We start from the raw sequence: 23,358 nt of genomic DNA on the forward strand, positions 1-23,358 counted from the left end.
TTTATTGAGATCTAAGGAACATTTGACAAGTACGTTGTTTGCCTCAATTTTGATCGAATCCGAGAAAAAATATAATGGAAATGTGACCTTGGTGATTTTGACCTTAAAGATGAAGTTGAATCGATTTTATGTGTTCACAATTATTATTCTTTAGGACGAGACCTATAACCTTGCCCCCACGAGTAATCCCAAATTCCAAGCGGTTTAGAAGATATGTGCCTGACAAAATGATCCCTTTTGACATCAAAGCCTCAGGTCTTTGGAGGCCCAATAGGGAAAAACGCCGGGACACGTATCTTCTTATTTTTGGTCTTCTATCACGCTGCGGTGTCAAAATATGTTTAATAATTTTCGTGTCGCATATTGTAATTAGGAAAAATGGTCGTCTTTAGGAGTACGTCACGCCCACATCTTCCAATATTTTTTACCTAATTTTTTAGTTTCCATAGTTTCAATATGTTTACTATGGAATCCCATATACAAATTAACAATCGGTGAATACAAAAAGATTGGGGTTTTGGCCAGGAAAATCGATTTCTGAACCATTGTGGAGCGTGTCTTAAGACACCACTTGTAGAGAAGATTTTCGTGTGTGAAATACTCAGGAAATGTAAGCCAACATTACTCTGCAAGGAATTTGACACCGTCGAAAATTTTGATGCTCTGCTCAGGGATATAACCGAAGACCTCCTAAATGCAAGGCGGACATACCACTGCGCCACGGTGGCTCCAAAAGCATTGACCTAACTCTTTCATATTTTGGTACTTCGCCTGGCTATAAATTGATATTTTTTACAGAAAATTTACAAATTATAAAAAATTTTTAGCTTTCCTCTGATCTTTTCAAATTTTCCTTACAAATTGTAATCATTAAAAATGTTTATTAACAAATATACATTTCTTTTCTTTCCATTTGTTCCGGCATCTTCAAAATCGACAAAAAATGATGTCAATAAAAAACACCAACAACATCAATTAAAATTGGATAAACACCATAACGGCAACAACAGGTCTGCAATAACGATATTTCCTCAACGTACTGATGCACGCCATGATTATCGTATCTGGAATGCTCAACTTATCTCGTACGCTGGCTACAAACAACCGGATGGCAAAATTATTGGTGACCCAATGAATGCTGAATTCACGGAGGTAAATACATTTTCAAATTATTGACATTTGTTATATTTTTTTTTCAATTTTATTTGTTAACACTCATACGCACTCGGAAATCTTTTACTTGAGGTCCAAGAGGACCCCCATTGAAACAAATAATAAAGTAAGGATAAACTCATTTTTCATTTCATTATTGGATTGAGTCTATCAAGGGTTTCTAAAATGTACATGGTAACATATTTTTCCGGTAAGCCATTCAGCTTAGTCACCTTTGGAAAAAAACCTCGTAATCAATTAGTTGACTCCTCTTTTTAAGAGGTTCCTTAAGAGGTTTCCTTTATTTTATTTATTTCCCCTGAAGGAAAATATTTTTCGTATTTCGCTCCAATTACAAATTAAGGTTTAAAAAATAAATTGCATTTTAAACTTCTTCGAAAATACGTGCAATGTATAAACTGAAGTTTACGGCAACATAACATTTTATGCTCGCACACAAACTTAACCTTTTTTCGGAATGTAAGACATTTACCCTGATATGTGAGGTAGCAAGGAAAGCTGCATAAGGAAACTGCATCCAGATGGTGTGAATAATTAATGCAGGATAAATGAGTTTGCCTTCGGGGCAAATTACACATTTAATTTAATTGAGTGAGAGAGAGAGAGAGAGAGAGAGAGGAAGATAGTGGAGGAGGGTTCGTAGAAGGTGTTAATGGCCATATTAAAACGAAATGTTTGAAATATGCAAGTGTATCCATATATTTTTAAGGGAAATATTGCAATAAGAGAGCACAAGTGGCTTTGACTTCAATACAGGATGGGATTTCTAAAAATACAAGCATTAGACATAAAATAGCAAATGGTATTTTTATAAGAACGTATGAATATTGAAATCAAATATGTAGGTGATTGTTTTAATACAAGATCAAGTGGTTTTCTCATAGGAGACCAATAAATATATGTAAAATACAATGAAAAAACACCAATAGGTCTTCTCGAAAAAAAAATTGTAAGAAAGTATCAGTCAGCTGAGCTGACGGGGATATACACTCAGTCTTACTTAGTTGGCCCAATACAGAACATTTGTTCCATAGACAGAACTAAGAAAAGATCTCCATTCCTCTCTGTTTTTCGCTTGACTTTTTGGAATACCGCGCCTTTCCATTTCTTCATCCACTTGTGTGCTCCATCGAAGCTTAGGCCTGCCGATTCTGCGTGCACCGCCATGTGGCATGTATTCATACGCCTTTTTAGCGGGTTCATCATCGCTCATTCTCATGATATGGCCTAGCCAACGCAATCGTTGCATCTCGATACGCTTAACTATATGCATGTCTTTGTATAGCTTATATAGCTCGTGGTTCATACGACGTCGATATTCACCGTCAACGCAAATCGGCCCGTAGATCTTTCGAAGAATTTTCCTCTCAAACACACCAAGCACTGCCTTATCTGCTTGCGCAAGTACCCATGCTTCGGAGCCATACATTAGCACGGGTAGTATCAGCGTTTTGTATAGTGTTATTTTTGTTTGACGAGATGTGGCTTTGTTTTTAAATTGCTTACTTAGACCATAGTAGCATCTGTTGGCCAATACAATTCTTCTTCTTATTTCACAACTGATGTTGTTTGTTGTGTTTATGGCAGTGCCGAGGTAGACGAAGTCTTTAACTACCTCAAAATTGTAGGTACCAACTTCCACAGTTGGTCCAAGCTCTATGGACGCTTTGCGCGTCGACACCATCAATTTGGTCTTTTCGCCGTTTACCGCCAGACCCACTTTCGCAGATTCTGCTTCGATCTTCCTAAAGATATCAGTTACTTCCTTTACTGATCGTCCCATGATGTCTATGTCATCAGCATAGGCATGGTGTAAATTGTGCCATTTCTTTTGACATTTGCATCTCGTATTACCTTTTCCAGCAAAATGTTGAATAGGTCACACGAAAGGCTGTCTCCTTGTCTGAAACCTCTTTTGGTACAAAATTCTTCGGAGAGGTTCTTTCCAATTTTAACTGAGGACCTAGTATCAGTTAAAGTCATCTTACAAAGCCGGATGAGCTTTGCGGGGATACCAAATTCAGACATTGCGTGGAATACCTTTGATCGGAGGGGACTGTCGAATGCTGCTTTATAATCGACAAAAAGGTGAAATATGTCGATCTGCATCTCTTGGGTCTTCTCTAGGATTTGCCGCAGGGTAAATATCTGGTCAATGGTGGACTTGCCAGGTTTAAAGCCACATTGGTATGGTCCAATTGTTTCGTTGACCATTGGCTTTAGTCGTTCGGACAATATCCCTGACACTATCTTATAGGCAATAGGGAGAAGACTTATGCCCCTATAGTTTGAGCATACAGTCTTATCTCCTTTCTTGTGGACCGGACATTGGATGCTCAGGTTCCAATCGTCGGGTACGCGTTCTTCCTGCCAGATGGTGCTAACTAGCTGATGCATACACCTTATCAGCGCGTCGCCTCCGGTTTTAAACAGCTCGGCTGGTAAGCCATCGGCTCCTGCTGCTTTATTATTCTTCAGCCGGTTGATTGCTGCTTTTACCTCATCTTGGCCGGGCGGTATACATTCTATACCATCTTCTGGGATTGGATCTGTGGTATCATCGTCTTCGCTACTATTGGATACCAGCAGATTGGAGAAATGTTCCTTCCATATCCTGAGCACGCTATCTGTATCTGTTACCAGATTACCTTGCTGGTCTCTACAGGAGGATGTGCCTGTACCAAAGCCATCTGTTTGATGTTTCACTCTTTGGTAGAATTTTCGGACTTCATTCTGGCTCCTGTACATCTCGATTTTTTCACACTCCTGCTTTTCCATTTCTCTCTTTTTCTTGCGGAAAAGACGTTTCTCTTCTCTCCTTTTCTCCCGATATCTCTCTCGCGCGCTACGCGTTGCTACTGATTGCAAAGTACCTCTATATGCCGCATTTTTCTCTTCGGTAGCAGCACGACACTCCTGGTCATACCATGAATTCCTTTGTGGAGGTCTCTGGAATCCAAGTGTGGATTTTGCGGCTGTTTGCATGGAGTGTGCAATGCTTTGCCATTGCGCTGATATGTTATCGGGATGAGGAGTGCTTTGATTAAGCAATTGGGCTAGTTGAGTGGAATATGCTGTGGCTATCTGTTGTGTTTGCAGCCTGTTCGTGCTTTATTTGCAACGTGTAGACGGGTACGTACCTTTGCTGCAACAAGGTAGTGGTCCGAATCAATGTTTGCGCCTCGGAACGATCGTACATCTAACACGCTGGATGAATGTGTTCCATCTATTACAACATGATCAATTTGATTACTTGTTCTTTGATCTGGAGACAGCCAGGTGCCCTTATGAATATCGAGATGCTTAAATCTGGTACTGCTAACTACCATGTTTTTTTGCAGCTGCAAAGTCTATCAGCCTCATACCATTGTCAGATGTTTCACTGTGGAGACTGAATTTCCCGACTGTTGGGCCAAAGATATTCTCCTTTCCAATTTTGGAATTAAAATCGCCTAGAATGATTTTAATGTCATGGGCAGGGCAACGGTCATATGTTTCTTCTAAGCGCTCGTAAAATATATCTTTGGTCTGTTCGTCCTTTTCTTCAGTGGGATCATGAGCGCAAATAAAGCTGATGTTGAAGAATTTTGCTTTTATTCGAATTGCAGCAAGTCTTTCATTCACTGGGGTGAAGCTGGATACTAGATGTTTTAGTCTCCGACTAACTACGAATCCGCAACCAAACTCATGCTTTACTTCATGGCAGCTATAATACAGTGCGTCACCTTTAGGTGTTGTTGTGACGCCTTTCCCAATCCATCGTATTTCCTGTATGGCAGTAATATCGGCCTTGTACTTTTCAAGTATGTCTGCCAATGCGAAGACCGCACCTTCTCTATAAAGAGTGCGAACATTCCAGGTGCAGATTCGCAGATCATGGTCCTTAAAACGTTTGCGGGGTTCGTCAACTTTAGAGGGGTTTGTTTTTCTTTTCTTTCGTTTTTTCATAGTAGGATGTTTTTTCTAGGGGAGGGTTACTAACCCGACGCCCAAACCCAAGTTTTTAACGTTCTTATGGGTGAACGCGCGGCACATGTTAGCTCACTACCTTTAACGGGTGTTAAAGGCAGTTCCCCAGGTGACACCACGGGGAGGTCAGTGTCCACTTGAGATGAAAGAGGGACCAAGATAAATCCTGGGCTTTGCCATGTTAAAGCCGGTCAAGACCGTTGCTTGGTATCATTCATCCCCTACGTCATCTCCTCAGTCACTGAAAAAAAACACACAATAATTAGGCCGTATATAAAATATATTGATTTTGTATCAAGAGTTTGTTTTGAAATCTGTAGATACCGTAATGTGGGGTTCCAAATGATTGACATATACAAAACATTTTTAGTAACCAAACTTCATAAAGGACTCGAAATATTAAAATACGTTAAACTAAGTTTGGAAGAATTTTGTTTAAAAAGTTTTAAAGTTATCTTGCACAATAGCCATTTTAGTATGTCTGGCAGGGTTTTGGAGTTTTGGCCCCTATATCAGGAAAAAATATATACCGTTCTAAATGAGCCCGCTAGAACAACCTACTGTACTTGTATGGAAAGGAGTGCCAAAAATAGTTCTAATCGAGCTACCGCCTCGAAATTTTAAACATAGGTTTATAACAACGCAAAGAGATAGAAAAACAAGTAAAAAAGTATCAGTCGGGTTTGCCGACAGAGATATACCCTCAGCCTGTGCAAATTGAAACACTTTTTTCACAAAAAACTTATGTATTTAGGGGGCTTCAAATTTTGCGGAAAAGGTACTTAAAGGAATGGACCGACATAGACCATGGGGGTGCCTAGGGGGTTTTTACACCCTTCGGGCTGTTTTCTCAAGAAGTATGGACTTGCCCCTGAAACAACTTTTACCATCATAGTTGAGGCAGCGAATGTAAGTTGCTTCAACAAAAATCAAAGTGATTCAATAGCAGGTCTTAAAGAGAACTTATCCAAAATTTTGTGTGGGAGGTACGGGATGGAGTGGACAAATATAGTCCATATTCGAACCTGATCTATATCTGGTAGATATTATGAGAATGTGTAAAGTATGGACCAAATCGGTCACTCCCATCAAGAGTTATCGTGCGCACAATTTTTCCGAATATTTTGAACTTTTGTGGGGTAGGTACCTGAAGGAGTGCACCGATATGGCTTATTAACGAACTTAAACTTAGTTTGGAAACAATATTACGAAGGACAAATTTTGGCCGGAATCGCCATTTCCGTTCGAGAATTATCTTGCGCTTCCACCCATAAACATGGTGTCATAGGGTTTGTTTTTCAACTTTCAGGCTATTTTTTCAGGAAGTATGGACTTGCCCCTTAGGAAACTTGTACCTTCGTATAGGGGACAGTGAATACAAGATGTTACAACAAAAACCAAGGCGATTCGAGAGCAGGTCCTAAACTGAACTTTTCCGAAATTTTGTGTGGGAGGTACTCGAAGGAGTTTACCGATTGAGTCCATATTGGAACCTCATCTAAGTCTGGTCGAAATTTCATAATGTGCAAAGTATGGACCAAATCGGTTACTGCCTTCAAGAATTATCGTACGCACAAATTTTCCGAACATTTGTGAGGGAGGTACCGGAAGGAGTGGACCGATAAAATCCGTCTTTGAACTTGAACTAAGTTTGGACAAAATATTACGAAAGCCAAATTTTGGACAGAATCGGCAGATCCGTTCGAGAGTTATCTTGCGCTCCAATCACTACACACGGTGTCAGAGGGTTTTTTGTAACTTTCAGGCTATTTTCTCAGGAAGTATGGACTTGACACTAATGAAACTTACAGCGTCGTATAGAGGACAGCGAATACAACTTGCGTAAACAAAAACCAAAGCTTTTCGAGACCAGGTCCTAAACTGAACTTTTCCGAAATTTTGTGTGGGAGGTACCCGAAGGAGTGGACCGATTGAGTCCTTATTGGAACCTCATCTAAGCTTGGTAGAAATTACACGATGTGCAAAGTATGGACCAAATCGGTTATTCCCTACAAGAATTATCGTGCGCACAAGTTTTGCGACAATTTTTGAACATTTGTGGGGGAGGTACCTGAAGGAGTGGACCTATATGGCCCATCTTCGAACTTAAATCGAATCTGGACAAAATATTTCGATACCCAAAATTTGAACCGAATCGATTGATTCGTTCGAGAGTTATCGTGCGCACCAGCCAGCCAGACAGACGGACAGACAGACAGACAGACGGACATTGCTAGATCTACTCAAAATTGTCTGAAACGGATAACGTACAAACATACTTGGGGTCTAAAACCATTATTTCGATGAGGCACATTTTTGGTCGTATCAAAGTGTAAATACCCTCTTTAGCCTAAAGGCTGAGGGTATAAAAATTTAGTGGATGTAGGACCACATTTGCGTATAGCCCCCATATAACGGTACTGCCCGATTTTTGGTATTTTGACGAATTTAGACACATTTTCCAACCGATTTGGTTGAAATTTTGCATTGTGAGTTCTGAGTGAGCAAAATACATCCTAGCAAAAAATTTTCAATATAGGTCCTCGTTTAGGTATAGCCCCCATATAAAGGTACCGCCCGATTTTCGGTATTTTGACGATTTTAGCCAAATTTTCCAACCGATTTAGTTGTAATTTTGCATTTTGAGTTCTGAGTGAATAAAATACCTTCTTGCCTAAAATGTTCAATATAGGTCTACGTTTAGATATAGCCTCCATATAAATGTACCTCCCGATTTTCGGAATTTTGATCTATTTTTTGCCATATTTTCCAACTGATTTGGCTGTAATTTTGGGATAAAATACCTCCTTGCAAAAAATTGCTTAATCAAAGCACTCCTCATCCCGGAACATATCAGCGCAATGGCAAAGCATTTCCCACTCCATGCAAACAGCCGCAAAATCCATACATGGATACCAGAGGCCTCCACCAAGGAATCCATGGTATAACCAAGAGTGTCGTGCTGCCACCGAAGAGAAAAATGCGGCATATAGAGCTACTTTACAATCCGTAGCAACGCGTAGCGCACGAGAGAGATACAGGGAGAAACGGAGAGAAAAAGAGAGAGATGGAAAAGCGGGAGTGTAAAAAAAATCGAGATGTACAGGAGCCAGAATGAAGTCCGAAAATTCTACCAAAGAGTCAAGCATCAAACTGATGGCTTTGGTACAGGCACATCCTCCTGTAGAGACCAGCAAGGTAATTTGGTAACTGATACAGATAGTGTACTCAAGATGTGGAGAGAACATTTTTCAAAACTGTTGGTATCCAATAGCAGCGAAGACGACGATGATACCACAGTCAATCCCACGGCAGCGGGTTCTTACGTACCGGCCAGCGGCTGCCAACCCAGCATTATATGCTGCTACAACAACAACAACAACAACATGATACCACAGTCCCAATCACAGAAGATGGTATTGAATATAAATCTGCTGAAGAATAATAAGGCGGCAGGAGCAGATGGCCTACCAGCCGAGCTGTTCAAAACCGGAGGCGACACGCTGATAAGGTGTATGCATCAGCTAGTTAGCACCATCTGAAAGAAGAACGCGTACCCGACGACTGGAACGTGAGCATCCTATGTCCAGTCCACAAGAAGGGTGATAAGACTGTGTGTTCCAATTACAGGGGCATAAGCCTGCATATAAGATAGTATCTTGCATATTGTGTGAGAGACTAAAGCCTATGGTCAATGAAATTATTGGACCCTATCAGTGGGGCTTTAGACCTGGCAAATCCACCATTGACCAGATATTTACCTTGAGACAAATCCTGGAAAAGACCCAAGAAATGCAGATCGACACCTTCCAGCATTCGACCGTATACTTTCAAAGGTGTTCCAAGCCATGTCTGATTTTGGTATTCCTGCAAAGCTCATTCGGCTTTGCAGAATGACTTTAACTGAGACGAGATCCTCGGTTAAAATAGGAAAGAACCTCTCCGAAGAGTTTATTACCAAAAGAGGTTTCAGACAAGGATACGGCCTGTCGTGTGATCTATTCAACATTCTGCTGGAAAAGGTCATACGAGACGCGAAGGTCAAAAGAAATGGAACGATACACACGAACAGTCATATGTTACTTGCTTATGCCGACGACATTGACATCATGGGTCGATCGGTAAAGGAAGTAACTGACATCTTTGCAAAAGTCGAAAGAGAATCTGCTAAAGTTGGTCTGGCAGTAAACGGCGGAAAAACCAAGTTGATGGTAACGACGCGTAATATGTCCACAAACCCCGCACCATCTGTGAATGTTGGTACCTACAATTTTGAGGTAGTAAAGGTCTTCGTCTACCTCGGCACCGCCATAAACACAACAAATAACATCAGTTGTGTTGGCTAACAGATGCTACTTTGGGCTGAGTAAGCAGTTTAGGAATAAAGCCACCTCTCGTCAAACAAAAATAACGCTTTACAAAACACTGATACTATCCGTGCTAATGTATGGTTCCGAAGCATGGGTACTTGCTCAAGCAGATAATGCAGTGCTTGGTGTGTTCGAGAGAAAAATTCTTCGAAAGATCTACGGGCCAATCTGTGTTGACGGTGAATATCGGCGTCGTATGAACAACGAGCTGTATCAACTATACAATGACATCAATGTAGTTGAACGAATCGAGATACAACGATTGCGATGGCTAGGCCATGTTATAAGAATGAGTGATGATGAACACGCTAAAAAGGCGTATAAATACGGGCCTCATGGAGGTTCTCGCAGATCTGGAAGGCCAAAGCTTCGTTGGAGCGAACAAGTAAAACGAGATATCAGAAAGCTACATATCCCAGATTGGGAAAATACGACAGCAAACAGAGAGGATTGGTGATTTTTTCTTAGTTCGGCTTATGAAACAAATGTTCTGTAAAAGGCCAGCTAAGTAAGTAAGTAAGGTCTGATCATTGAAGACCATGAGGTGGTCTCTTAGAAAACAAATATGTGTTTTAATAGATAAAGTGGTTTTCTCATAGGAGACCAATAAATATAAAAGATAATGAAATCTTCCCAATCTAATAGCACCTCCGAAAGAATGCCGGTTGGACTTCTTTTTTTGATAAGCCTCTTGATAAACTCCAAAAGGCCTTCTAAAAAAAAACTAATTTTCTAAAAGAAAATCAATAAATTCTGTCATAAAACACCAACCCTATATGTTATAAAATCCTCAGACCATATAAAATCCTCTGATGAAATACGAAAAAAATTTCTCATAGAGGCCAACAGGCCTTTTCACAGAATGACCAATAGGCCTTCTTAAAGAAGTCCACTACACCTTCTTACAGAACACCAAAGGGCCATCTCCGCGAGTACCATCCCCTCGAAGACCGTTATGCTTTCTCACAGAAGGTTAATAAACCTGAAGGTCAGTAGGGCTTCTCAAAGAAGTTTAATAGATCTGCTCATAGAAATCCAATAGGTTTTCTTATAAGACACCGGTAGATGTTCGCCAAGCAGACCAATAGGCCTTCCACAGAAGGCCACTAAGACTCTTCATAGAAGACGAATAGAAATATGTATTATTTTCACATACCATCAAATAGGTTTTCCCGCACAAGAACTTCTTCTGTTGTCTAGTTCTGGAACTTCTGTCCAAATTAAAAAATTCTTTAACCTGGATTGACTGCGTTCATAAAGAATCAGAAGACAGAAGAGTGAATGAGGTTTAGTTAAACAAATGCAATCCGCATGTGTGGAATTTGTCGGGTATCGAGCTATAAATTCGGGTCCAATACGAATTGAGGAGTCGGTCTGCATGGTCCGGAACTTTAATTGTTCCACAAACATCCCATAAGGGACAAGGGAGATTTCTCTCATATCAATGAGTGCACTCCGATTCATATTAGCTCAATTATATGGGACCTACAGTTTATCGCTGAGTCCGAACGGCATGTCTAAGACACCACTTTTGCAGAGAAGTTTAACTTGGCTAAAATACTCAGGATATGTCGCCAACATTACTGAAGTGTATTTTGCCACCGTTGAAAGGTGTTTTGATGTTGCCTGGCCGGGGAATCGAACCCACGTCCTTATGTGTGCAAGGCGGGTGTGCATACCATTGCACCACGGTGTCACCCATCGTCTGGAACTTAATTGGGCTAAAATTAGACGTTCTTCTTCTGTTATTATGCTGTGAAGGAATGTTGGTGATCTCGGAGCATGGCATTCGCACTGTATCTTTGTACTGCCTGCGCAATTGTATCAGCCTACCTGACGGGCTCGTTGATGTAGATGTTATCGACGAAGATCTTCCTGGGTAGGGTATGCTCACGGTTATAAAATCCAAGCAGGTACAGAGTCGATAACAACTTGTAGTGCCGATGCACCTGTAAATTCTTCATCTTCGTCATGAAGATCGCCTACTGGTGTCAGGAGCAGATACCCTGTTGCAATCCTCAGAGCGGCATTCTGGCATGTTTGAATGTTCTTCCACTGCGTAGTGTTATCATTATACCCTCAGCCTTTAGGCTAAGGAAGGTATATACACTTTGATACGATGAAAATGTGCCTCATCGAAATAATGGTTTTAGACCCCAAGTATGTTTGGACGAAATGTGTTTCGGACAATTTGGAGTCGATCTAGCCATGTCCGTCCGTCTGTCTGTCTGTCCTGCTGGCTGGAGCGCACGATAACTCTCGAACGGATGAACCGATTCGGTTCAAATTCTGGCTTTCGTAATATTTTGCGAAAACTTAGGTTAAGTTCCAAGATGAGCTACATCGGTCCACTGCTTCCGGTACCTCCCCCACAAAAGTTCGAAAATGTGCGGAAAGTTTGTGCGCCCGATAACTCTTGAAGGGAGTGACGGATTTGGTCCATACTTTGTATAGCGTAAACTTTCTACCAGAGTAATATGAAGTTCGAATATGGTCTCTCTCTCGGGTACCTCCCACACAAAATTTCGGAAAAGTTCAGTTTAGGGTCATCTCCCGAATCGCTTTGATTTTTGTTTTAGCAACTTGTATTCACTGCCCTCCATACGACAGTACAAGTTTCATTAGGGGCAAATCCACACTTCCTGAGAAAATAGCATGAAAGTTGCAAAAAACCCCTATGACACCGTGTGAGGTGGTTGGAGCGCAAAATAACTCTCGAACGGATCTGCCGATTCGGTCCAAAATTTTACCTTAGTAATATTTTGTCCAAACATAGTTTAAGTTTGAAGATAAGCCATATCGGTCCACTCCTTCAGGTACCTCCCCCACAAAAGTTCAAAAATGTTCGGAAAAATTGTTCGTACGGTAACTCTTGAAGGGAGTGGCCGAATTGGTCTACACTTTACACATCCTAATATATCTACCAGATATAGATCAGGTTCAAATATGGACTATATTTGTCCACTCCATCCGGTACCTCCCACACAAAATTTCGGATAAGTTCACTTTAAGACCTGCTCTCGAATCACTTTGATTTTTGTTGAAGCCACTTGCATTCGCTGCCTCAATTACGATGGTAAAAGTTTTTTTAGGGGCAAGTCCATACTTCTTGAGCAAACAACCCGAAGAGTGTAAAAACCCCCTATGGCACCATATGGTGTGGCTGGAGATCCACATCTATAACGGTCAATGTCGATCCATTCCTTTTAGTATCTCCTCCGCAAAACTTTTGATCTTAAATCCTAATCAACATTTTTGTCGGTTCAAACGCCCAAAATTGGTAAAACCCCCTAAATACGTACGTATTTTGGGAAAAAAATTGTTTAAATATACACCGGCTGAGGGTATATCTCTGTCGGCAAAGCCGACTGATACTTTTTTACTTGTTTTCATACCACGCTGGCACCATATAGGTCAAGAGGGTTTCTATGGCAGCTCCCCCCAAGTACTGCCGGCCAACGACTTGTGGATCTAATTTCTCAAGGCTTTCTCATAGAAACGAATAAGCCTTCTCCTAGAAGGCCTATATGTAGGTCTTCTTGGAGATGGCCAATAGGTTTCCTCGCAGAAGACCAATAGGTAGGTCTTGTTCTATAAGACCAGTAGGTATTGGCCTAGTCGCGACCTATATCCGCCCAATAAGAATTCAGGCGACGGGCGTAGTTGCGACAAAACTACTCTGGTTTGTCGTGGCAGCTGACGCTCCTCAGCTATGATAGATGGGGGATGTACTAATAGGACTTTATTCACAGTATAAGTACAGTCGAAATCGCTTATAACGTCGGTCAAGGGCACCAGAGATTTGGGACTTTTGGATATCGTCGTTATAACCGATATGACGATATAAACGACGACGTTATAAGCGATTTCGACTGTATTTGTTTATGGCCTTAGCAACTGGGTCCGTCTGAATGCTATTCAGACCTGCCTGATATGCCCTCTAGGGGTTCTCTACTATATTGTTGGACTTCCCTCTTTGAATATCCTTTCTGAGATGCCTGGGTGTGTCGGGCATGGCCAGTAGATGGTGATTTGGATGGCTCTCATGGTAACACCTGAGCAGGTACTGCAACGAAAGCATTTCATTGTCTTGCTGTACTGGAAAAATCTTTCCCTTCTCATGTAAATGATCCACAGAAGACTTGAAGATATACCCTGTTGCTGTTCTCAGTGCGTCATTCTAAGAAGTTTGAATATCTTCCCAAAGCGTATCACTTAAATCCGGGGACGAAACTGCAGCCACATAACATACCACAGACCGACCTATTGTGTTATATGTGGTCAACAAGGTTTCTTTATCTGCACCCCAAGTGTTGTCGGCTAGGGACTAGAGGACCTTGTTTCTGCATTTCAGTTTATCGAAGATAGTTGTGGCATGCGCGGACGACGTACGTACGACGAACGTAGTGTCGAATGTGACACCTAGAATTTTGCGGCAGTTTGCGCATACGTTACGATCTCGATACTGTCTGGAGGGGGCGGAATACAGGAGAGGTAGAAGTTAAACAGTTCCGGACATATCACGCCACCTTGGGGAACTCCCTCTTTCACTCTACGGGGTTTGGACTTTTTGTTCCTGAATTCCACGTACGACAGGCGTCCACACATATAATTGTTTATCCAAAGTTTCAGACTTGGCCGGAGGGTTGGTTGTCTGCTCAATGTCCTCAAACAGCGTGGAGTGCCTGACAGTATCAATGGCCTTTGATAAGTCAAGCGCCACCATCACTGTTCTATCACACGGCCTTTCCTGGTTGAGTCCTCGACAAATATGTGTGGAGATGGCGTGCAGCGCTTTTGTCCTGCTGTTCTGCTTACGGTATCCATGCTGATGATCGGCAACTAGATAACTATTTCTGACGCTGGGGAGGTCTAAGGCCTCAAGAGTCTTTACTACAGGCGACAAAAGCGAAATCGGCCTGTACGATTCACATTTGCTGGCATCCTTGATTGGCTTCAGTAGCGGTACCACCCTACCCATTTTCAAGACTTCGGGAAAAATGAGGATGGCTAGCGACAGGTACTTTAGTGAGATACTCCACTCCCGGTCTAAGGCCTCAAGAGTCTTTACTACAGGCGACAAAAGCGAAATCGGCCTGTACGATTCACATTTGCTGGCATCCTTGATTGGCTTCAGTAGCGGTACCACCCTACCCATTTTCAAGACTTCGGGAAAAATGAGGATGGCTAGCGACAGGTACTTTAGTGAGATACTCCACTCCCGGTCTATCCAGCTGTTTAAACATTACCATGGAGATTCCACCAGGGCCCAACGTTTTGGATGATTTAGCGTTCCTGATGGCATTTGCAACATCATCCATTGTAACTTGTGGTGGTTCATCTTTGGGAGGAAGAGATCTGATTCAAACACTGCTTGTTTCGCTGTGTGTGATTTTTTGTGTCATGGAAAAGTAAGAATATTCTGACACCGCGTAACAGAAGACGAATAAAAGAAAACACGTGTTCCGAAGTTTTTCTCCAGCACTTGCACTTTGGCGGTTATGGGCCTCCCAAAGAATTGAGGCCTTCATGTCAAAAGGGATCATTTTGTCAGGCTCATAAGTACCTTCCAAACCGTTTAGACTTAGACTTGTGACGTAGTACTTTTCTCTTTGCCCCGTCACTCCCGGGGCGCTCGACAAACTGTCGATTGAAATAACTTGCGCACCTCTTTGGGTCAGTCAACGTAACGTCGTCAAACGTGACTGAGGTTCTATCTTCCCTCCTTCCGGGGTTTGAGAGTGACTTAACCGTTGCTTAACCGTTGAAATAACTTGCGCACCTCTTCGGTTCAGTCAACGTAACATCGCCAAACGTGTCTGAGGTCTTATCTTCCCTCTTTCCGGGGATCGAGAGTGACTTAACCGTTGCCCATAATTCACTTAAATCGGCACCAATGTTACAACTCTTCAGATGATTTAACCACTTGTTCCGCTTATGCTCGCCGACCAGCCTGTTTACTTTCGGTGTCAGCTCCCTGACTTTTGGGGGTCACTGGGGTTGGCTCGACGAAGCTCATCACGCTCATTTACTAGTCCCGTCGCCTCTGCTGGGAACTTTGGTCCCACATCGGCTATTCAACCACCAGGACTAAAGGCTGCAGCAGTGATGATGTCTCGGAACGTCCTTTCCGCTGCAGTTCTTTGAAGCGGTGATCGGTGAACACTCTGAAACCTGGCCAATCAGCTTTCTTATGATTGACGAATGTGCGGCGTTCAGAGGTAATGAAATCGGGTGGTCTGTTTATGGAGACAATTATAGGGAGATGGTCTGATCCAAGGGAAATGACGGGCTGTCAGGTAACTTCATTAGTTAGACCCGGTGACACGATGGTTATGTCGGGCGAACTGCGAAACTCTCCTAATTCTGGTAAGAGCGTCCTCATTGACGTAGCAAAACTTAAAGCTGTCAATTTGCCCAGCCAGCGCTGTACCTCTCTGGTCGTTTCCTAGGGTCGAATATCACATCTCATGATGTCCATTAAAGTCCAGACGATTATGACCTTCAAAAGCTTGCTAATGTTAGGCTTGTAATGTGAGATACAGCTATTTCTCTTCGGAATGTATACGTTAAGCAACTGTATCTCGTCAGTTCCTCAGCCGACATCTACTCCCACACATTCCATGTACGGGCCATTAGAGTCAGGCTCAAGCGAGATAGGTATGTATTGAACTGACTGGTGCAAAAGGAAAGCTAGTCACCAATATGTAGGTCTTCTCATATAAGACCAGTGGGCCTTCTCATAGATGGTCAATAGCTCTTCTCCTAGAAGACCTATAGGTAGACTTTCTAATAGATGACCAATATACAGATCTTTTTCTATAAGACCAATATGTCTTCTCTTATGCTTTCTCATAGAAGAGGAATAAATGATCAATAGGTAGGGCTTCTCACAGGCTTTCTCTTTGGTTACCTTCAAGTGATCCTGTGTGTCTGGAAAACCTGTACGTCGAAGAACTTATATATTGAAGATTTGCTATAAGGTCGTCTGCATATAGAACAAACCTTTGTAGGACTCCGAATATCTACTATAAATATGAAAACTTTTCTATTTTAACATCCTATCATCTATGCCATAAATTATTCATTCAGAATAATTCTTTCATTCTTCTTTATAGCTTTAAAAACGTATTTATGTGTAATACCACTTCTACATTCTCAATTTTTCCTTTTCAATCCTTACTAATTCTTACGAATTTTCTCTCCTTTTTCCTTTAGGTTTGCCTTAAACTCGGTTGGAAAGGCAAAGGCACCGAATGGGACATATTGCCTTTGGTGGTATCAGCCAATGGTCATGATCCAGACTATTTCGATTATCCACCGGAATTAATTTTGGAAGTTCCATTAAGTCATCCAAAGTAAGTTTTGGTAACAATATTTATTAACTAACATAAGCCCACACGAACACACACGCACACATACTCGCCTACAGAAATCCATTTAAGGAAACACCTAAAAGACAAGACAAATCACACACACACACACCCACACAACATGTGTAAGTTGGTTTAGGATAATCGTAGCAGAGATTACAAAATACTCAGGTGTTGGAGATATTCAAGTGTCGGTTGGTTGCTTTGGCTGGTTGTTTGGTCAATTGGATGTCTATCTCCCTCTGGCTGTATGTCTGTCTGTTCGTGTTCTTGTGTCATTTAGTTTTGTCAGATGTTTGGCATTTGAATGGTTTCAATTCGATTTTTATTGAATTTTGTGGTTTTGCTAGTCGAAGATATTACACATTTCGTCCTTTGGTAGCAGCAGCAGCAGAATCTATTAGTTGAATGTGTCGAGGTTATGGTAAAGGTAATGCTAATAGCTGGGGATATAATGGGAAACATGTAAAGCACACACACTCACAAGTATTAATAATATTTTTGTTACATATGAAACATATAGAAGAGGGAATTAAATACTGTTGAATTTATAAATTCCAGAGTGGAAAATCGCATACACTAAAGGCAAGAAGTATGAATTCGAAAGGGGATTAAGCCTAGCCTTAAAGTTTTCATACAAGAAAAGCCCACAAAATCATAAAAATGGAATTTTTCTTTTCACCTAAGAATGGTGGAATTTATGATTTTCGTCTGGTGAATTTGAGTGTATTACATTATTAGTACATGTCGACTTTTTCTTTCAACTGTATAAACCCTTGAAACAATATTATAAGTATAACCACCCTATACCGTACATATCTTTCAATAACATCATAGCGAATGGATATTTGAAATTAGAAAGAACATGTCAGTGCATAGGTGTTCGTAATATTTGGTATATATTAAATGTTTCGTTTTTTTATTATATTACAAATTCTGCTTTTTTGCTTTTCCTTTTTTCCCTATGAGAACACCTTCAGCTATATTCCTATTTTATTCCAATATTCTTTTTCGGCAATATTCATTTTGATTTCTGTTTTTTGGTTTGGTTGAATGTTCGCATGGCGTCATCTGCTTGCATTTTGAAATTCCAATTTAAATTCCAAATATTAATGTTTGCCGAAAAAGGGAATTAATATTTTTACCGGTTATGTTTATATTAAACGTAACCTTAAAATGAAAATTCAAACACTGCTGCTTGGTTTGCTTATGAAATTATTTGGAATATTTACTTAGCACTTGATTGGTTTTGAGGGTATCACTGGACGGATACGGTCAAAATATGAAATAATTAATTATGTGGATTATCTGTGCTGAAATTAAAAGTTACATTACAATAAAACTGTGTGTGATTTTTTTGGAGTCATGGAAAAGTAAGAATATTCTGACACCGCGCGACAGAAGACGAATAAAAGAAGACACGTGTTCCGGAGTTTTTATACCATCAGCATTTATGCTAACGAGGGTATATACACTTTCATACGGGCAAAATGTGCCTCATCGAAATAATGGTTGTAGACCCCAAGTATGTTTGGACGAAGTGTATTTCACACAATTTGCAGTTGATTTAGCCATGTCCGTCCGTCTGTCTGGCTGGAGCGCACGATAACTCTCGAACGGATCAACCGATTCGGTCCCAATATTTTGTCCAAACTTGGTTTAAGTTCAAAGATGGGTTATATCGGTCCACCCCTTCCGGTACCTCCCCCACAAAAGTTCGAAAATGTTCGGAAAATTTGTACGCACGATAACTCTTGAAGGGAGTAACCGATTTGGTCCATAATTTGCAAATCGTGAAATGTCTACCACAGGGTTTCGGAGTCGAGGTATTTTTGGGTCGACTGCGACGCCGATTCCAGACCAATTTTTTTCACGACTCCGGCTCCGACTCCGACTCCGGGTCGACTCCGAGTGTAATTTAATAATGTAATAATTTTAACTTTTTCCTATATTTGGGCCCATATAGGCTAATCTGTTGGGTTTTCTGAACATATTCTTAGAAAGAGCATTCGTTCGGATATAACACTCAACTACAGAACATAAATATGAATTAAAATTAATACCTATATTGTTTCGTCTGAATTTTTTTAATATTTTCAAGGCTGTGGCCTAAAATGGATGAAATTTGGTATTTAGTCTTCCATGGGGGTATTAAATATTCTAGAAGAGAATTATAAATATATTTTCTTGTCGTCATATAGCCCCCATAAAAGCGTACTTCTCTATTTTTGGTATTTTTATGATAGCGCCCTCAATAATCGAAACTGCTGAAATTTGGTATTTAGTCTTCGTTTGGGGTTGTACAACTTTCCACCTGAAATTTGTTGGTATTGCTCCACGATTCGGTATTTTGAACGTATAAACACATTGTTCAACCGAAATTACTGCAATTTGGTATTTAGTATTCGTTGTACTTACAAAACTTTCCTCCAGAAATTTCTGGCTAGAAGCCTTCGTAGAACAGTACTCCATATTTTCGTGATGTTGAAATTATTCTTCGCTAAGGTTACAGAACATTGCAAAAAACCAGACAGTATAGCTTCATCTTTCGGTATAGCCCCCATATATACAGTGCTGCTCAAAACATTTGCAACTGGAATGACTAGTTCATATTTTATATAGTTCTGAGGTAGTTTGAGGATTTGAAATGCCAATATTTTTGTAGATTGATTGTTTATTGAATCCTTTTTAAAGATTTAAAAATTAATTTGCAAAAATTTCACTTATTTTACAAAAAATATACAAAACAAAGCTAGTACTCACTTTTGGTTCTGCTCAAAACATTTGCAACTGAGAAAATTTTATACAAAATCTGAAGAAATTATTTTTGTTTTGATAATATATTGTGAATTAAACATTTTATTTATTATCTGGAGACATCGTAAAAGAAACAGTTAACTAAATAAATTAATATATCCTTTGGAATCCTGTGCTCTAAGGATAATTGTCAAATACCAAGGTTTTATACGATTTTTAATAGTCTAGAGTCCAGATTGGAGTCCCGGAACCTCCTATATGAATTTAGATTACTATACCTGATTGGGTTCGATAAGAACTTAAGCATATTTTCAAAAAATTGCTAGTTTTACGTGATTATATACACGTTTAGATGCGGTATTATGCCAAAACATTCTGTTATACGACATTTCTGGCGTGTACATGGTGAGATTTTGACATGCTACCTGTCAGGTTATTTCTTGGATCTGATAAATATTAAGTCCTAATGTATCCTATAGCATTCCTGTCCATAAAAATACCTCCTGGGCAATATAAAACACCTTCTACATTTTGGGTCAACTTTTTCGTATAAGGGTACAAATTCTATTATCTTTCGTTCTGGCGATCAATCAAATTTTTTCAAGTAATATAACTTAAATATTGATTTATATCGAGGAGAAGTACTAGGTTTTACTACTCCAAAAACATAGTCACACATTTTTTGCATAATTTCTATGAAAATTCCACTTTTCCTGGAAATTACTGTTTTCCCAAAATTTGCCTATTTTGGTATACCGGTGTCCTTGGCATGTATCGGAGGTGTTTGCATAGATTTATCGGTGTCAAGTCTTTTTTTAACATCTGTTGATGTCCTCTGAGAGATCTGCTTAATAATTCGTATAATTATTTGATCATCCCCTGCAGTAGATGTTGTTGTCCTTGCATCTCCTTCCCATCTTATGGCGATTTTAGATCTTTTTACGCGGTATCCAACTCTGTTTTACATATTGTGATGTTCCTATGTTTATTTTTGGACCTCGTCGGATCCACAATTTTCAAAAATTACCATTTTAGCAAATCGTAGATAAAAATTTCTGGCCATAATTTAAGTTTTTCTTAAAAAATTAGACATGTCTTGTTTTCGGCATACTTGTCTACCAAAAGTAAACATATGTGGTATAAAATGTACTCCTCATGAAAGCTTTTTGTCCCCTTCTTATGATTAAAAACAATTTGATGCCAATCAACACAAAAAAATCGTCAAAAATTAACTAATAGATATTCGTACCACGGAGTTGCAAATGTTTTGAGCAGGCTAAAACATGTGTTCCTCCGATATTTCACACATTTTTTAAACATAAGTGTTCATAACTGAATAATCCTTTTTAAATCTTGAAAATATGGTGAACAAAAAATCAAATAACAAAAACAAACAAATTTCAAAACTCAAAATGTCCCTAAATATAGACTGAATGTGATATAGGCATCTGAGTTGCAAATGTTTTGAGCAGCACTGTATCTGTAGCCCCCATTTCAGTTTTTCTTGAAATTTTAAGTCACAAGTGTCTATCGAATTGGTTGTTAATTTGAATTTTGCGTTCCCAGAAGATAGAAAAGTTACTCACAAAAAACTATCCATATATGTATATCTAGGCTTAGGCCTAGCCTCCACGAACCGGTATTACCCAATCTTACGTTTTTCAAGGGTTTTTTTATTAATGTTTTGAACCGAATTCCGTTTACGGCCGTTCTTACTTATTATTAAAGCGTCTTGCAAAACCTAGTACTTTATCGATCGATTTTGTAAAAATATTAGATTTTACGGAAATGGTAGTCAGAAAAAGGAAAAAAATCGATTAAAGTCAATCGATTAATTATTATATTTTGATGTCCTTGTTAATTTTTTCATAACTAGGATTTTATATAATCTTTTGTAAAAGCTCATCACAATATCATGTAAGGATATGATGTTGTAAAAAATGCATAACCCTAGCAATCATCTGAAATTCATACATAGTTGAGCCGCTCAGTGCGCACATTGATTAAAAAATTAAAGGATCAATTGGACCAAAAAAAAAAAAAAATGGATGCCACCGTAGTGCAATGATATGCACACGCGCCTTGCACGCAGAAGGTCGTGGGTTCGATTCCCCGGCCAGGCAACATCAAAATTTTCAACGGTGGCAAAATACCCCTCAGTAATGTTGGCGACATTTCCTGAGTATTTCAGCCATGTAAAACTTCTCTACAAAGTGGTGTCGAAATACATGCCGTTCGGACTCGGCGATAAATATGAATCGGGGTGCACTCATTGATATGAGAGAAGTCTCCCTTGTCCCGTCTGGGATTTTTGTGGAACAATTATTATTATATTATATTGGACCAAAAATATTCTCGACTCGCATTTTGTGATCAAAATAGAGATGAAAAGACTAGACTTCAAAGGATAGTAAATATGCTGTAAATCTTCCTCTAACTTAGTATAATATAGCGTTGGCTTGTATGTTTTTATAGCTTTTTTTAAAAAATAAATAATGATTTTTGAAAAAAATGTTGGTGTCTCGAATTTAATGTAATATTTCTATAATGCAAAAGAAAATTTGCCCGGAGTCGGAGTCGAGTTATTTTTTTCGACTCAGACTGCGACTCCAGCAAAATTGCTCGACTCCGACTCGTAGACTCCGACTCCGAAACCCTGGTCTACCAGACTTAGATGAGGTTTCAATATGGACTCCATCGGTGCACTGCTTCGGGTAACTCCCACACAAAATTTCGGATAAGGCCAGTTTAAGACCTGCTCTCCAATCGCTTTGATTTTTGTTTTAGCAACTTGTATTCACTGTCCCCCATATATGGTACCGTCGTATGCGTATGGTAAGTTCACTTTAAGACTTGCTATCGAATCACTTTGATTTCTGTTGAAGCAACTTGCATTCGCTGCCTCAATTACGATGGTAAACGTTTTTTTTAGCAGCCCGAAGGGTGTAAAACCCTACGGCACCATATGTAGTGGCTGGTTAAGTATCTCCTCCGCCAAACTTTTGATCTTTAATCATAACCACATTTTTGTCGGTTCATACGCCCAAAATTTTTAAAACCCCCTAAATACATAAGTTTTTTGGGAAAAATTGTTTCAATATACACCGGCTGAGGGTATATCTCTGTCGGCAAAGCCGACTGATACTTTTTTACTTGTTCTCTAGCACTTGCACTTTAGTGATTATGGGCCGCCAGACTAGAGGCCTTCATGTCAAAAGGGATCGTTTTGTCAGGCTCATATCTTTCAAACCGTTTAGACTTGAAAGAAAATCCGAAAATTATGGTTTTAGAGACAATTTTTCTTTTCCTTTCGGGGATGTTGTGGGAACGTATGTATGTACTCGTATGTATGTAATATTTCTTCCCAACAAAGATCAAGTTCGGAAATTTATATTCAGGTACCTCTCCCACAGAGTTTCAAATTAAGTGCAGTTTGAGGACTGTTCGATAATAGTTTTTGTAATCATTGTGGTCCTGATTAGAATAACACTGTGCAACATTTTTGAGCCAATCGCGTGCAAACAACTTCTGTCCAGAATTTTATGAAAGTAGAGGACCAATAGGCAAAAACCATATTTGGGTTTTGTTTTCTTAGATCGGGTTCGGTTTTTATGGCCTCATCTAAACATGCTTAAATATCGAATTTTTAAAAGAAATCGGGGCTGTATCTCTGAATCCAATACGAATCTTGTTTTGATATCTGCAGCAAACTTGTA

The 23,358-nt window shown here is 39.9% G+C and overlaps 1 protein-coding gene across 4 annotated transcripts in view; it reads left to right on the forward strand.

Annotated features, from left to right (window-relative positions):
* The window catches only part of Nos (Nitric oxide synthase), a 437,755-nt gene that overhangs the window by 196,437 nt on the left and 217,960 nt on the right, over window positions 1-23,358 (forward strand). For all 4 annotated transcript variants that reach the window (XM_073970603.1, XM_073970600.1, XM_073970602.1 and 1 more), the window contains exons 6-7: window positions 1,011-1,152; window positions 16,731-16,870. In XM_073970603.1, the coding sequence (XP_073826704.1) occupies window positions 1,011-1,152; window positions 16,731-16,870 (282 nt within the window). The remainder of the gene's footprint in view (window positions 1-1,010; window positions 1,153-16,730; window positions 16,871-23,358) is intronic.

Source organism: Musca autumnalis, unplaced genomic scaffold (genome assembly GCF_047663935.1).
Source record: "Musca autumnalis isolate F117 unplaced genomic scaffold, ASM4766393v1 scaffold_2, whole genome shotgun sequence".
Classification (NCBI taxonomy): domain Eukaryota; kingdom Metazoa; phylum Arthropoda; class Insecta; order Diptera; family Muscidae; genus Musca; species Musca autumnalis.